This window comes from Corvus brachyrhynchos, unplaced genomic scaffold (assembly GCF_000691975.1).
Source record: "Corvus brachyrhynchos isolate BGI_N302 unplaced genomic scaffold, ASM69197v1 scaffold70, whole genome shotgun sequence".
Taxonomy (NCBI): Eukaryota; Metazoa; Chordata; class Aves; order Passeriformes; family Corvidae; genus Corvus; species Corvus brachyrhynchos.
Genome location: NW_008236217.1, coordinates 5,845,851 through 5,863,923, shown reverse-complemented (window position 1 = coordinate 5,863,923; position 18,073 = coordinate 5,845,851). Strand labels below are relative to the sequence as shown.

The 18,073-nt window shown below is 40.9% G+C and overlaps 1 protein-coding gene across 3 annotated transcripts in view; it reads right to left on the bottom strand.

Annotated features, from left to right (window-relative positions):
* RPS6KA2 (ribosomal protein S6 kinase A2) overlaps positions 1–18,073 on the bottom strand; it is a 250,972-nt gene that overhangs the window by 80,178 nt on the left and 152,721 nt on the right. For all 3 annotated transcript variants that reach the window (XM_017746000.1, XM_008643316.2, XM_017745994.1), the window contains exon 3: positions 15,571–15,652. In XM_017746000.1, the coding sequence (XP_017601489.1) occupies positions 15,571–15,652 (82 nt within the window). The remainder of the gene's footprint in view (positions 1–15,570; positions 15,653–18,073) is intronic.

Sequence of the window (18,073 nt, the reverse complement as noted above, 5' to 3'; positions counted from 1 at the left end):
ACTATAAAATATTTTTTCAAATGTACACAATCAAACCAAATAATTCTGCTGAAATCCTTAATACTGATATTTTGTCAAGCAAAATTTTCCTCAGCAGCCTTGTTCCTGTGGATAGACACTCTATCAGAAACTCAATCTTTTCTTTATCAGTTGTAACATAAAGTCAGAAGATGGAATAATAAAAAACCCCACCAGGAAGTTTTAAAAGAGAACCCCTATATCTTCCAGGTTTAGGGTAAACATACAAAGTTATGAAGTAATGTTTTTGCAATTGTCCTAATTGGAGTTTACCAGCTTAGTTCTGATATGGGTAACGTGAGGCAGTGGCTGGACAGTGAGAGGTGCACTTCTCAGATGGGAGGGTTTGGATGGGTTTGGTCAAAGGACAGGAGGCAAATGTTAACATTCTCCCTAAGCTGTCCTGACCACAACTGCACTATGCCGACTTCTCACTCTAAACACTCCTTCCATTAGGCTGCTTGGATGTGGTAAACACAGAGCCAGTACAAACTTACTTGTTCTAACATCATTTTTTTGGATGAGCGTTTCAGATACTGGATTGCAAACATTTTGGTTTCTGAAACAAATACCTAGTATATTTAAGGCATCACTGAGGAAGCTGGGATAGTGGCTTATCCAACACTGAGGACACACTTCATTTAGGAGATATAAAGCTCTGAGACAGTTTCTATTTGTAAACCACATAGGATGAGGTTTATCAGGTTATCCGTAACCTAGCCCTCCATGCTACCTGCACACAAAACAGACAGGAATTCAGAATTTAAATTGTTCAGTAAAATTGTGGTGTTTACTGTCAACATTCAGACAAAGCAAATTTCTGCTTTGCCCAGGACCTGACATGTGATGCAGACATACTTAATATAGCTCTGCTGATGTGTTCACCTCATAAAAGTGAAAAGCATCTGTGAGACGGCTGTCTGTCATTGAAGAAGCCTCCAGTCCCATCAGCAAGCAGGGTGTGAAGTCAAAGCAAGGTCATTTCCTAAACCAGAGCATAAGAAAAAGCCCAGTCTTTCGTCGTTATCAAGACGTTCATTAAAGCTTTGCAATCAGCAAGCCTTGGTCACACGGAAAACAACAACAACAATGAAAAAAGGCTGATTTATTGTTTTCTCCTTTGAGAAGAGAAACACAGTCCTCAAATAATTGTGAATTGGTTTTCAGCCTGGACTCCACTACCGTATAGGGAGCGTTGTGGATATATGACTAAGTTCAGAGAATTTCTGGGTGAAATCATGGCCCTAAAACAGTCAATAGTAAAACCGTTGTTGACATTAATAGGATCTCACCATCTACATCTCAGTCCCTATATACAGTTCTGAAAATATACGTAGCTGCTTGAGATCTAAAAGAATACCTAACCAAAAAGGAAATCTTGGGTTTTTTCCCTATGTTACTGAGTAACTGCCAAAAGCTAAACATAAACGGTACTGAGCAATGACTACAGGCAAACAGGAGGAGAGCAGATAAATATTTAAAGGATATAAACATGAAGGAAAAAGAAGACTTATTTATCAAAATAAAAGGAAAGAAATTAATATAAATAGAGGAGATAAGTGAAACAGACAAAGAAGAAATATAGGCTACGTTGGACAAACTGTAATCACATGAACCCCTACAGAGCAGAGTAATGGGTTGGGATTGGAACCTTCTTACTGACACATTTTAAAACAAAACTGAACAGAAAAAGTTAAATAGCTATTTAGTAAGACACCAGCCTGCCCTGACTGCAGGGGAATGAGACTGCATTTTTCACTATGTGCTACTTTGCTGCAGTGACTCCACCTCAACGAAGGACATCTTAAAAAATAAAAATCTAGATTTTATTATTATGCACAAGTGTTTGGACGGCTGTCTGAAACACAGCATTTGTAGCAGGATTAATGCCCATAGCATTATATCAGAACATTCCAGCAAAGTGGAAAAAATATCAGAAACCAAAAATTCATACTGGGAGTGAACTTGAAAACCCTGTGAAGAATAACCATGAGCAGTTTAGTTTCCACACAGTGCTTTTAATTCTGCAGTCTCAGATAGCCTTATCAAGAAACTTTGATGTCTAAGACTATTACCCCACAGGTGAAAGCTGTGGGTAAGGCACAGGGGTAATGCAGCCCCCCTCTGGGGCCACCCAGCCCTGTGACCACCAGCCCTGTGACAGTCCTTCCAGTGCCTGCTAGCAAATCATACTCCTCACACACACAGTGCAAACTGTCCTTCCTCAAAACTTTGCTTTGGAAGTTGCTTGCTTTGTGCTGCTTGTGAAAAAGCTCTCCCAAAACCTCTCACGTGGTAAACTCTCTATAGTAAATTAAACACACATCTGTGATAACGGCACGGCAGGGTTCCGCATATTTTTAATGAAGATGCATGTAAGGAGTCCTATGACATTGGCAAATCTCATCCAGCATAGTCAAGTCTTACATCTTGGGCACCTTGTTTTTGCTCCATCAGTCTCACACTTAGCCACATGTAAAATTCCTTCCACTCCTTGCACCGGCTGCAGGGCTGAACAGCTCTACTGCTGACCGAGCACCCCCTCTGCCCACATGGGAGCTGAGCATCCCTACTCCCTCGCAGCCCCCTCTGCAGTCCCAAGCAGAAAGAGGTGGGAGGAGGTGGGAGGACGTTCTGGGCAGACTGGCAGACAGCTATCACCTGCTTCCTCAAGTTGCAGAGAAGATTAGTTCTGGCCCTGTCTCCCATACGCCACTAAGCTCAGGCCTTCCCTCAAAATGACACCTGGAGCAATTGCTGCCCATGATTTGTGGCCCTCTCTCTTGCTGGACCTCCACTGAGGTGGTGGCTTTCCTATTGCCTTTCCCTTGGCTCCACACACACCAGGCCTGCTGACTCAGGGGATGGTAGCTTTCCTCTGCCCTAGAAAGGGGCCCTTGGGAATCTGCGGGGCATCATCTCACCTGAGGACTCAGCTGTGGGGTTTCTGGACAAGAGGGTGTCCAGATTTCAGTAGGTTGGAAAGGCAACTAAATGAAGGCTGTGCATTTAGTGGGATGGTCTAGGAAGTGTGTCCTTTTTTCCTTGGTACCAAGGTAAAAATCTGTTGCTTAAGAAACTGTCTTCTGCACAGAAATCTCATCCTAGGGGCTCACTGGAGCTGTTGACCACTGGCTGGTCTCCTCAACAAAACAAGAGAGGGGGAACAAGCCCATTCTTTTCCCTTTATGAGGAAAATTTTTGAAGAGACAGAAATAGGTGGTAAAGGTGACCCAAATGCAGGGAATACCATGTAAAAACAAAAATACAAACCAGTACTTCTAAATGTACACTTGAAAATATTTCTTTCTTATGATAATATACAAAGGTCAAGATAGTACCTAGCTGTATGACATTGACATTTTACATTGCAGAGCTTATTATATCCATAATGGAACCAAATTGGAACAGATAAGCATTGACAAAACCTATATAGAAGATTAATATTTAAAGGATATCAAAATGTAGGACAAATACTTATTTATCAAAGTAAAAGGAAAGAAGAGAATATAAATAGAAGGAGACGAGCAAAACAGAAAAAGAGGAAATGTAGGCTCCCTTTCAGCAGAAAAGTTTATTCTGAGTTTACACTGTTGATGAAGACAATTCCCACTCAAAGGCAACTATGTCATAGCCCAAACAAAGACCAGGGACATAGTACAATTGTCTGATCAACTCAGGCTTTGCCCAAATTTACAAAAATTATCTACTGCTGCTGAGAAAATGTCAGTTAAATTACTGTGCCATGGAAACCTTTTGAGTGTTTCAATTGCTATCACATGCAGATAGAAAATGTAGAGAAAATGGAAAGGAGAGGCTGTCGTTGATGCTGATTGCTGGTCTCTCTTCAAACATCATCAAAACCTCCATCTTGGAGCAAATGCCACAGCCACGAGGAAGCTGAAACTGACATGTGTGACCGACATGAAGAGTGTGAAAACAGAGAATAATTTTGCTTCTGTTTCAACAGATCCCAGATGGTAGTCTCACACGTTGTGCCATCTAACTTTTACAGAGAACCAGCTAAGTGCTAGCACGCCTCCCAGAGCAGTTGTGAACAGCAGTTGCTAGCCAGCTGTTTGGTGAAGGTTTACAAGCAACCCAACTGCAGTGCTGTGAGGAAAACCATCACCAGTACAACTGACCCCTATCCTCTGCTGTCACTCTGAATTAAAATGGCATCAAGTGACAGCGTTGACCTCACTGTTAATCTGTCCTCATGCTTGAAAGGAAGTAAGATTTTTCTGCTGTGTTATGGGAACCAATAAAAGCAGTTGGATGCAACTCCCAGAGGATGCTTACGAATTTGGTTTCCAACCAACTATAAATGCACTGCAGTTGCAGGCAGCTGAACTTGGTTAAATGGCAATTATACTGGATGTTACAAATGATGCAACTTATTCAGTGAACAGAACAAACAAATGCTTGTCATATAGATAATGGATTTGTACCACAGCCAAAGACTTGCAGAGTCCATCACGGAGGTTAAAAATCCCAGGGATATTTAGCTATTTTATTTTCAGTTTAGCTTTCCACTATAAATTTATATAAATACATATATATTTTATATTTTATATAAATACAAATTTATATTTGCTATAAATTTATTCAAAAGCAGAACTGATTTATAGTTCTGATTATTTCAAATAATCAATGCATTATACAGAAGAGACATTTCCTAACAATTTCTTCATTTGGAATCTTTAGCCATTACATTCCATAATGCAGTAGGTTGCAGTTACTTGGGGAGGGGTGTTAATAACATCTCCATGAATATCTGAGTATTACTCCTCCAAAGGGCAGTGAACACTGCTGAAGAGCAGGCATAATTAGGTCAGCATTACAGATATGGAGATTGAGCAGAGGAGCAGCAGTAAGGGTAGCTGGTTTGTGTTCATGCAGCAGACTGGCAGCGGAAACGTGAGCACAGCCAAAGTTTTGTAATTCCTAAACTGAGGTACCAGCTCCTATGCTAGACACAGCCTGTTCATGAAAGAACAGACTACATGATATAATTCAAAGGAGATGAAGACTAAAAGCATCTGAGCCTGTATTTGCCAAAAGACCAATTTTTTTCTTCCCGTAATTCGCAGCCTTGTGGTACCAACAGCAAGCTCTTGGACATCAGGCAGGATTAAAAGACTTTCAGAGTTCAGTCACGTGCTGCACGGCTGACTGGATGGGTCGCCAGCAACAGCTTCTCTCTTTTGGCAGTGGGCTTCATAAAATTAGAAGCATTCAGAGCAAACACAAAGCCTACAAAGCTCCTTCAAGACAGTGCAAGACAAACAAAACACAAAAAATTTCAAGCCTCAAGACTAAGACAAAAAAAAAATCAGAAAAGTAGATCTTCACATGATCTTCCATTTGGCTTATCGGACACCAGCCAGAGAGGCAGAAGAAAAAAGGCAGCAGGGAAGATAAACCAGTAACCAGTATTTTGTTGTCACTGTTAAAGCCCGACTAGCCTGGGTACATCCTGTCCACTGATAATGTGCTTAATTCTTAAACTAAACACATGAGAGAGGGGGAATGGAGGTTGACAGCCGCAGGTAACCACCTTCCAGAAATCCTCACAGAATCATGGACTCATAGAATATGCTGAGCTGGAAGGGACCTATCAGGATCATCGAGACCAACTCCTGGCCTTGCACAGGACATCCCAAGAATCACACCATTTTACAAATCCATCTACCCAAGGGCTGGCTTGTTCGAGGAACTTTCTCTGAATGGGATTCTCCAAAGGAATAAACGTTCAACATCTCGACAATATGACCACTCTGCTGTCTTTGCAGCAAGACATTTCTATCAGTTCAACTACACCCCTTGAATTTTCAATAATCTTTGTGGTAGAGCAGGGGTAGCTCTACTACTCTGTCATAACAAAGCACTCACAGAGGACCTGAGAGGTAGGACATACAGCCAGAGCAGATAATGTCACCTCTCACTTACCTGGTGTATAACTACATCTTCTAAAATGATGTCCTGGGTTGCAGTGTATTCTATTACCATCCCCATCAGCCGTTGAAATCAGGTGGGGCAGTGTTTCCTTGCCTCCTCCCCCCAGACTATCTTTCTGTTAATTGCCCATCATTGTCCTGCCGCCTGACTCAGAGATAACTCCCTCCGGACTATCTTCTGTTAATGAGCCTAATCAACACTTGGCCTCATGACTCATTACCCCATTGTGAGATGCTCCACGCAGAGGGAGGAACCAAGCATCCCATCGTGGATATAATCTGAGGCTGAACACCAGAGACAACCCTTCCCACTGGATTTCCAGAGGACAGGAGCTACATAGCCACCACTGGACCTCCTGAGAAAGAGCGGCCCCTTTTTCTACAGGATCACTGCTTCAGAGGACTGCAGCCACCATTCTACTAGACTGCTACAACAGGGAGTCAGGTTGTATCTTGACTCTGTCAGTTTGAACCAGTGTTCTCTTCTTTTTTTTTTTTTTCCTTTTCTTTAATTTCCCCATTAAATTGTTATTCTGACTTAGTGCCTCCCACTGGTTTGTTTTCAAACTAGAACAAATGAGTATCTAGGAAAAATGAACCCTGAAGAAGGAAAGGAACATAAAAGATTCTCAGACTACAGAAGATGGAAGCTAAACTAACAAACTTCAAGATGTGGAAGAAAACCGCAAAGAGGAAACTGTTGTTGATGGAGAGGAGATGAATTAACAGCATCAGCTGTGGCCAGGCAGATACTGGACAGATGCTAGGAAGCATTTTGTAACAACAGAGTGATAGAGACAGCCTAAGAACAAGTTAGGCACTCCTCCCTCTGTGAGGAATGACACAAAAGCATCACTGTACCCCCCCCTATGTCAGAGGTGGGCCAAGGGACTTCTTCAGGTGCCTTCCAGATGATGCCTCAGTAGCAGTGCAAGGCACAGGGTACCCTCCCAGAGTACCACACCAGTGGGTTTACTTGGCACAGATCCAGGCAAGGACACGAGCTAGGTTTCCAAAGCACAATGACTGAGCCTCTGTGACTGTCCTGAAGATCAGCTAGTCCTCACTCTCACGTTCTCAGCCCAGGCAGAGCACTGTACATGACCAGCAGTGACAGTCTCAATTTGGACTCATTGTTTTAGCTGAAGCTTCCTGTCAGTTTTCATAGAGCTGTTCCAATTAAACTAAACTGTGGGTTTTTTCCCCTCTCTCTGCTTTCCAGATAGTGTTGATGAGGGGTGTGAGGGCTCACAAAGGCCATTGTACCTCTCAGTCCTTTCCTGGTAAAAGGAGTTTTCCCACGACAAAATGGAATTGCATCACATTTTCAAACAGGATAAACATTTCACTTGTGCCTTCGGAACAAGTGTCCGTGTAGTCTCTCCATTCCTGAATCTACAGCAAAAGCAATTAACAGCAATCTGCTACTCGACAATAAAAAATATTGAATGTGGTCTTTTCTGTAAAACCATAACCAATTTGGGAGTAACTGCAAATATCTGTCATTAGATATACAATGCAATGAATATGATAAAAAGAATAATCCAAGGGAAAGCAAGCCATAGTGAAACTCTTGATCAAGTCTTTGATGCATAGTTTGAAGGATGATTTTGGGTCTGAAAACCTTTTAACAGTGGTACCTACAGGAGCTGCAGTTTCAAGTGTCTCCATTGCTACTTATTCACCATGGCAAGTACACAGGATCAATTGAAGCTTTAAAGAGGCAGATGGCAAATTGACTGAAAATTATAAGATGATTTGAAAAATTGCTTTCTACTATCAGAACAGCCATGAGTATGATGAACTATTCATTCCCAAAAAAAAACCCCCAGCTACCATTCCTTTAGTGCCTGGAATAGCCAGGGGGCATTTCAAATGCAACCTGCATGAGCTGCTGGAGGTTTTTATATTTAAAAAAGTCACTCTTTATGTATTTTACTGACAGAAGAGTGACTTAACAAACACTTAGAACAAGCTTGTATAATTTGATCACAGGTAAAGAACATATATTTTCTGCCAAATAATTCAGCAGGTATTTTCAGCGCTTTCTTTGACTTCAGATTTGAATCACCTTTGTGCTCTCTAGAGAGTCATCACATGAAAACCTGAATAATGCAACACTCAGATGCTGCTAAAGCCCATGGAACTGCTCAAGGATTAGAAGTCAAGGGCGGGGGCACTTTAGCCTAGCAAAAAAATGGAAAAATTTAAGACAGTTCTGTGGTATACCTTGTGAAAAACGTGAACACAGGTGCACTCCATATCTTCATAGCAAAGTCTGAAACTTTGGCATAAACCTGTGGGTGCACTAATAAGCAGTGTGGTTCCAATCCATGGCAAACAACAGTGGGGTGGGTGCTGGGACCTGAGGTGGCCTCACACATTTTGTCGCACTTTGGAGCCATGACCCGAATGGCCACAAGAGGCTGGAGGGCACTGGGTGGGCTCCTGAGTGAGTTTCATCAGGAGGGAACTTTGCCTGTGTGCTTGGCAAACCCAGGCACAGCAAAGGGAGATGACTGGAAGAGTTCCTTCAAAAGCTCCGTCAAAGCCAAGCACCAATGCTGTTGGATGCTAGGGCTCCCTCCACAGTTTCTGCTGCTGAACTGCTCAAGAAAGCTGGAGTTTGCTTGTGAGTCCCGTCCTGTGTGCTCTTTGGGGAGAATAAAACAAAGCTATTTCAGGCAGCAGCATACTAAGTGGCTGAAGCTGCTTTCCAAATGAACATATAACTATGCAGGGAGCTATAATTTGATATTATTGTAACAGCAGAGTTACACTGGAAGAGATGTGTGGACAGGAAAGGACTGGGCAATATTGCTGCATTTACCTGCAGCAGAAATGACAAGCACAGAAGTGTGTGTTCCTATGTGAATCAGTCTGTTTGGATGACAGGGAGAAAGAGAGGGAAGTTGATTTTAATTTTTTACCTATATTTAGGCAAAGACGACTTAATTCTGCCCTGCTTCGGGCAACAGGAAGAGCCTGCTGTTCAGCAACGTGAGCAGCAGTTTGATCAGAATCACAGAATCAATCAGGTTGGAAAAGACCTCTGAGATCACAGAGTCCAACCTATGACTGAACACCACCTTGTCAACTAGACCATGGCACTCAGTGCCACATCCAGTGTTTTTCTGTGAAGAAATTCTTCCTCATGTCAAACCTAAACCTCCTCAAGTGCAGATTAAGACTGTCCTCTCATCCTATCACTAGTTGCTGGGAAGAGGCCAACCCCTCACTACCTTTCAGGGGGATGTAGAGAGTGATAAGGTCACCCCTGAACCTCCTTTTCTCCAGGCTAAAAAACCCCAGCTCCCTCAGCCACTCCTCATAGGACTTGTGCTCCAGACCCTTCACCAACTTCGCCACCCCTCTCTGAGCCCTATACAGAACTCAACAGCCAACATTTTCACAAAGAGAAAGCTGAATTTTCTTTTGCACTTAGGAAATCTCCATAAGGAACAACAGGTTTTTGTGTAAAAACAAATGAGCCAAAATGTTCCCTTGCTACAAAATAGAGAGCATTTTAATATCCAGTGTTCATTTCTTTAATGTCTTAGCAGTGGGAATTTTTTTGCCTCCTAACAGAATCTTCACAATGCACTTGGCATTGTGAAGGCACTATAATTTAATCAGGACTTCATAGAATGCAAACTCCCACATGGTTTGAATAAAACAGATAATGAAATCTTTAAGTGATGCGTGTTCTGTTTATATTTATATGCAAAAGTTTTCCCTTCTCATCCGAATCTGAACCCAAACACTGTACAGAATCACTAAGGAGTATTAAGTATCTAACCCAGAAGCTACAATCTCAACGAACACTTCAACAAATGCTATAAAAACAAACTTCCAGAAAGGCTTTTCGCTGTTTTTTTGACCTGTCCAGTCTGCTGTATATGCAGGCTAGGACTTTCTATAATATTTACTGACACATAATGAGTTGCCTAAACACAGCTCATTTTCCTTATAATACAAAAACACCTTATTCTCCACAGCCCATTAGAATCAGTGTAAGTGAGCTCTCTCTTGCATACTGTACCCTTTCCTCCTTCAGAAGGCAAGCCCTAGGCAAGCTGACTTTTTAGGGGAGGAAGGAAAAGGTGGTCTGATGCAAATAACTTTGCAAAGCCACTGTAAAAACACAGCCCAAGCACTAGTTGTTGAAGACCTTCTTGGTTTCATTTTCAAAACTCCCACAGAGGAAAGAAAGCTCTGCTTCCTCAGGTGAACGCTACTAAATCCAATTTTCTCCTAAACTGTTAGGAAGGTTGGCACGTTCCACAGCACTTCTTGACTCCTACCCCAGACAAAATGTGCATGTGAATGGGCCAGGTCCAGATGGTGACCCAAGAGCACTGCTGCCTGGTTCAGCACGTACTGACTAGGCTGATCTTTGCATTTTAGAACCACTGGGAAATATACAGAGGAACAAAATATTTTAGTGTTTGTGCACACAGAAGTTGCTATTTCCTTCCAAGACTGAATAATTAGTGTATGGCTATTGGTGGAGAGGGGTGAGTCTATGTCTCAGCTGGATCTTTAAGGGCACTTCCAGGTCCAGCAATGGGTGGGTTTTTGAGCTCAGAGCCCTGACATTTGGAGGGTTACAATTCTCAGACTAAAGAAGCCGTGCATAAGCAGCAGCTCAAAGGATGCAGAGCACACAACTTTTCCTCCAAACTGCAGGGCAAGGGTACCTCTGCTGTGGGGTCTGGACTGTCCTGTGGACAGGACTTCCCTGGTGAAATTTTCAGAAGCAGGTAATAAGAGGCCTAAGAAAACATAAAAAATATAGCAGAATACCTTAAGAAAAGATAATAAACCAAAATTTAAATAGTGAACTTGGATGAGTACCAGGGCCTCTCACCAAACACAAGGACTGAACAAAATAGAAAAAGACACCTTGAAAACCTCGGAACAACAGAGTTAGTTTTACCTGAGGTGAAGACTCTTTCTGAGTCCTGCTTTATAGGTTAATATTGTCTACAGTTTCTCATTTTGTTGGAGTTTTATTCCCTTCAAACCAGAGGGAAACCACTGGACTTCTGTATCTGATATCTAAACATCACAGTTGTTACAGGGAAACTGAGTCACATACAGAGGAAAACAGAAGAAGCCATTTTGGTTGGTGTCCAATCAGGGAAACCACTACTACAATTTTATCAGTGGTTTAGATAGAAATCACACTTCACCTGGTGACATCTAAGTTAGTTGTTCAATTTAGGGTATATTTAACATCATCGATCCATGAGAACACTCAAGCTCTCAGTGAGTCACTAAAGCTGCTCTCATGGCCTACTGCACCTATAACCATCACACATCAGCAAACACTTAAGCCTGCTGGCTTAAACTGAGGGGATCATAAGCTGCAAAGCACTGCAGAGGTTTTGACAAAACAGATTATCATTTCTAAACCCCTTAAGAAGAAAAAGGTAGATTGCATTCTCAGGGTCAAATGGCTTCCAGTGCTAAGACTTACACAGCCCATTGCCAACCAGATGGGCAGCTGCAAACAGTGTCCTCATGATCCATCACATAACCCTTGCTACCTCATCACTGTAATATTTATAAAATTCATAAGCATTACGGCAGTGAATTACAGCTTCATGCCACTTTCTCTCAGATTGCACGGCTGCTGGAGGAATGGGTCTTTGATTTTCAAGCTCCCTTAGATTCTGGCACAGCAACCTGCTGGGGATTTATGGGCATTTCATGGGTGTTTAATGAGGCTTACACCATAACCAATCCGAACAACTCTTGATCATGGAATCCTGAAGCACATTCAGTAAAGCTGATGGAGCCTGAGACACCTCAAGAGAAATACTGAATGAATCAAAACAATTAGCTTGCCATGTCCCTCTGTTCCAACTTTGCTGGTGAATACCAGACACACATACACACAGAATAAACACTCCCTGGTCTATTTCTGGTTCCCTCAGATTTACAATGTATTCAGAGTGGGCAGTAGAGATTTGCTGATATATCTCTGTAAGCTTTTAAACATATAGATAAAATTTATTATCTTTCAACTTTCTATCTAAAAATCTGATTTTAAAGAAAAAGTACAGTATAACAAAGACATGAAAGCAACATTTTAAGATTGTATTTTAAGTGTATTATTTAATGGCATTCTGAAAGGCAAAAGTGTCACTCCCGGAAGGTATTTAAATGCCTAAATATCTTTGAGCACCTAGATGCCCGAAAAGGATTTATATTTTCAAATTAAGCTATTAAGGTACTGTAGTTTAATATACAGCATTTGAAAGAGAGATAACTTAGAGTTACACATACATGCAGCCTTCAATCTGATGTATTCCGTATCTGGCACCTACCACACATAACATCCTTAAACATTTTGAACAAGGTTTTCTTAAAGTCAGTAATTAGAATGAAACACTTAACTAGTTTCTTCAGAGAGCTTTCTGCTTTAAAATCAGATACCCACAAGCTCCCAAAAAGGGAAATGAGGCAGAAAGGAAAGAAACGTATGTGTGATGCTCTCATCTACAACAAAAAGTAACAGTGGCTTTTTCACTTTCAAGGATCCATGCTGTTACAGCTGCTTATTCCGATATCTCTATGTTTAAAATAAACCTTCATGAGCTTAAGATTAATTTCATTTTCACAAAAATTCATGTGTACAGCATGTGCCTCTGCAAACTTTTACAGTCTAAACTGGAATATTCTGGAGCCTAATTTTCCCTTCACAGCAGGAAGGGTCTGCTGATTAACATATCTTTTTCAAGCTGAAATCTACACATGTGATTGATCTACAAAGTCTCTTTTGTATCAAAAACAATTTTTGAACTGTAAATGCTTGAAGAGTTCTGCTGCTGCTTGCTGTACCCTTCTTATAACTAACCTTTGCTGTTGGTGAAGTTCGGATCATGCTAACAAGGGGCAACTACCCTGGAAAGGGACAGGAGGCAGCAGACTCACTGGAGAAAGCACCATTTTGTACTTCTGCTTCTTCCTAAACATTACCAGCCAGCCACAGCCACAGTCAGGCTCCCAGGATAGTAAACCCCTCAACAGGACCTATTATGGTTGTTCTTCAGAGCAAGTACCACCACTCCTGAAGGAGTCTTATTTATCCAGGTTTTATTTCTTCAGACTAATCCAGAAAAGAAACCAGCTTTTCTCTCCCATCTTCTTTTATTTTCTCTCTGACTTCTCCATTTACATATTTTGCAAACTTGTTTCACTCAAGAAATTAACTGCAATAACATTTAGGGCTGTCTGGCCATGTCAGTGGCATTGGCACAGAGAGCTCTGACTTTCCTGCTCCATGTGGTACTTGTGCAGAGTGCAGAAAGAAAAATCATTCCGAAATGTAACTTGTAGCGTGCCTTTTGTCAGCAAATGCTGAATGCAGCGCTAACACGTACCTGTAGCTTTGCTCCCACTGCTTGACGTGCTAATAAATACTTCACACTGGAGTGACTTCCAGCCTTTTTGAGTGTAGGTAGTCAGCAACAATTCAGCACTCTCACTTAAAAGATGAAATTAAGCTGTCAGAGAAATCATCTCTGTGCCAAAAGTTACATGGAAGCTTACTGACAGCAATCCTCCTTGCTGCTCGTCTCAGTTGCCCCGTGCCAATGGGGTTCTGTCTTTATTTTTGTACTTTGAGTTAAACAGCTGTCAGGTTTAACTTATTTGTAGAAAGTGGTGTGGACAAATTAGCTCCTACCCCTGTGCTGGTTATCTTGAGATTAATGGGAAATCCAGAGCTAGCAGTCAGAGGGGTAAGTAGTCTGAATGGGAAAGGGATACAATCCAACAAAATCACAGAGTAGCCTCTATTTTTGGATCTTGTGGCCCACACTTGAGAAAACAATAAACAGCCTTTCTGTGCTATAAAGAACCACAGAACTGCGAAGAGGTGCCTGCTCTTGACAGAATAGGAACTTGATGGAACACTTTGGGTACTTTAAAATCGCCATCTAAATTTTGAGACTTCCTGAAATACTGCCACAATACAGGTCTTTTACAGTGGAATCTAATGTTACATATTTTGCCATCAAATATTAAGTAACGGTATCCTGTTTGGGGATGCAAAAGAAACCCTCCCCCTCTCCAGAGCTCTTCCTGCTAAACACTTCTCAGAGTTCTACAGAAAAAGAGGGAATACACAGTTTTTTCTTTTGGTAAAAAAATTCTGGGTTGTTGAAAGAAAGAAATAAGTTTCTGGTACATTCTGATGTCTGAGGGGTTACACAGACCTTGCTCAGACACCATCAGGAGATGACTTTCTCTCATGGGGAAGACTCTGGCAATTGAGTTCAGCTCAGTTTGGGCATTTCACGGTCCTGCTGTTGGTTGAGAAGTCAGAGAATCACTCTGTCATACACGTTATGCACACAGGCCTGACCTATTACTTTGCATGTCTTAGGCACAATACTATTTAAGTGTTTATTTACACTAGGCTGTTCTGCTAGAACAAACACTCTCATTTAGATTCCAAACAAAAAGATAAGCACGCCAGCATTGCTTCAAGCTAACATGTCCCTGAAAAGGCTTTCTTAGGGGAAAGGACTGTCTAAATGCCTGGTGTGCCCGTTCCCCATTTTGGCCACTACTCAGAAGAGGTGCTGGCTCTGCTTGCCACCACCTGCAGTAGCTCTACCTTGCAATTACTGGTAGCTTTATTCGTATTTTGGTTCCCCAAAAGCAAGGCATGCTATAGAAGTCTGGATTTTTAAGTGACCAGAACTATCTGGTCACTTAACAATTACTCTTCACGTTATGACAAAAATTTAGACACGACACTGCATTGCAGAAACCCACACTATCTGAGACAAAGCAAAACATCTGCTCCAGACAAAATGAACGGTCTCCCCCTTATCTGCAAAAAGTGTCAGGCTTTTGAGGGAAAGAACAGAACAGTGCTGGGTCAGGGAAACAAGAAGATGATTGCATCCTCCTTACTCTGTGGAGGGTCAACCAGTAAGGACTTCAACTAAGACTGAACTTAACTCTCTTTGCTTTTAAGTCCTGGGCTTGACTAGAAATTTTTTTTTTGTCTGTAGCAGGCTGTGGCCCCAGAAGAGAATGACCAGCTTTGAACATCATTCATTTGGCCCTAGCCTCCTACAGCCCATGAGCTAGGAAACAGCATGATCTCAACCATCTAAGAATGACTCCTCACACTTGAAAACATGTTCCCATGGTTTTTAAGGCACACAGGGAGAAGCACCAGCTGGGAAGGCCATTCTGCCCAGTAGGAGCCAGGTTTTACTTCAGCAATATCCTTATTTACTTCAGCAACAGAAAGATAGTGACACTTCAACAGAAATTCATATATACCAAATAGAAGTCCTAAAAATAACACTAAGAAAAGAAAGCAAGCATGCAGCTGGGAAGCTGCAGATCTCTGCTTTCCTGCTCTCACACAGCATAGGTAACATATTTTGGTTTAAGTTCTTTTTAGAACATTCACTTACAGTGAGGCAGAATTTTGGAGGATGACAGAGACATGTTTATGCATTCATATACTGCAAGGCAGCAACAATGTAAAAAACAGCAAGAAAAATAAATTACTATGTAGCACAGAAATAGAGACTGGAGCCACTGTCCCAATCCTTACCTTTCAGAGTTGCCTTCTTAAGTACCTTCATGGCATAAAGCTGGCCTGCATCAGATCCTTTTATCTTCCTGACTAGAAATACCTGTAAAAAGAAAATGTTTTGTATAGATGAGTACTGAATTTCTACTTACAAGACTTACTGCATTTGACAGGGAAATAGATACTATAGTTCACGAATTGTAATGAAAATTACTAGCTGAAAGCATTTCGTATCTATTTCACCTGCAATTGGTTGAGCTAGCTCTGGAGATTTTCAGTTTTAAGCCTTTACCACCTCACAAAAAAATCCATTTTCAACATAATTAATTGACCTTATACATTCGGTTAAAGATGGGTGAAAAGTTAGAATCAGTGTGCACATATCTCTTCCTATTCTGACCAGCTTTACATGAAAAAAAAAATTATGTCTCATTTGTGTCTAGGAATGTGCTGTGTCTTAAAATTATTGCCATCAATTAAATTAAAGAAAAAAATCAATTTGGTGCCATTTATGCTATAAGTCATGATTAGCAACTTGCCTAAGATGCAGCTGAAGCAGAAAGTTCATACAGCTGAAAATCTGTTGTTATTATAAAAAAGACAATTTTCCCTGTTACAGTCTCCTATGCTTCATCTTCTGAAAGTGTAAATTTTTAATTAAAATAAAATAAAGTTTGTAGCTAAAGTTGTACTCTTTTTGTTTTACTACATGCAAATATTTCTTATCTGCCCCTGAGTGCACCTGAGCGCTGGAGGGGTAGTGAACAAAGGAATCAGTGGTTAGGTTTGGTCTTTGTAAGACTTTCAGTGTTTTAATATTTGAAAATAAAATAAACAAATCTTTTAGCTGGACACACTATCTATCTGCTGAGGTCAGAAGTACCAGGCAGCAGTGTGTCTTCTTTTTTTTTTTTTATTTCAGCACTTGTGTTACTGGACAGAAACTCAAGTACAGCCAAATGTGGAAATAAAAATATAGTCCCCACATACACAGCATATACTTATTAATATCTGAATTAACAAAGAATAAGTGAAATTATGTAACTAATGAATGTCTAGTTGGATTAAAAATTCAATGGCAATTATTTTATTAATTGCCTATTCAGGAACCACACAGCTTTGTTAACTGTCTCAACCTAAAATATAAAAAGCCAAAATAAAGGAAGGAGGAAGTATGTTTCTAGCACAATTTTTGCAAGTTGAAAGATTCTTCCTCCTAAAGAAACTCCAACCTGTAAACAGATTAGATTTTCTCAAAACCCTTTGAGGAAAGGTTTGTGGGAAGGGAGAACAACTTTTATCAAGCAGGTACAGAAGCTGGAAAACAAAAAGGTAAATTCTCTCTGAACAACTTCACCAGGACTCTTACATCTGACAGCATCACAGCTGCAACACTTCTATGACATTATCTGATAAGTTTTTTCCCCTCTCAAGATGTTTCCTGTGCACAGGAGATACACACAGTTCCTCAGCTGAGCAGCCCTGACCTGACGAGCTTTGGCACACGTTGCTTGCTCCCAGCTCCTGCTTCCTAGGCTGATGAACATACAAATACCTCCAGTGCTCACAACTGTAGGAAAAAATGATGAAAACTGGATGCAACAGGAAAACATAATATTTTCTGAAGTGTTTTTGTTACTATTCATGATAAATTAAGCTCAGCTGCTCCAGAATTAACAGAAAGTCAATTCATTTAGAAGTTTACAGAGGAAAGTTGGGATATTTTTCTATCCACGTCAAGTAAAAGATTTAATTTTTGTATTACATTGAAAAGGAGGAGAAAGTCAAAAGTAAGCTTGTCCAGACACTAGATTTTCAGCTGTATTATTATTCTTTAAAAACATTTATGGACTCTTTATCCCAAAAAACCAAAAACCCAAACCCTTAAGGTAATGGTTTTCAGCAGCACTGCACACAGAACAGCACAGCATGCTGCATCTGCAGAAATATCAGGCTGCAGTTCTTGAAATATCTGGTCTGCTATATAATCTTGCAAAGCCTTTAATACCCATGTTGCTGTAATAAGCAAAATTATCAATTTACATTACTAGTCACTAGTCAGCTGTTCACTGTAGCATGGGATAGGGCATTCGTCTGCATTCCCTCCAAAAGAGATGAGTCAAGAACACGGTGTTCTTTTTCAGAGGACATCAAAATAACCACCAAGCCAGAAAGGAACAGAACAAATGAAAATGCATTGTATTTGAAAATGATGTCATCCTTCTGATTATTCTTAAAGGTTCTTGAAACCACCAAGTAGCCCTGAAATGCTTACTTGACAGGTTATATTAGCTGTACTATACCAGTTTGCCAGAAGAGAATGTGCATGTGGCTGAGCATGACTTTCAATTTTCTAGTTTGATATGTTTGCAAACACCTCAGGTTATTAACACCTGAACTAGCAAAACTCCCTTAGCTGGAACAATTGGTGCATCATCCAAAACCTTGTCTAAAAAGCTAATAAGCAAGTGCTCTGCAGCACAAGAGTGTTGGAGGCACTCCCTCTAACACCAAAGACATCATC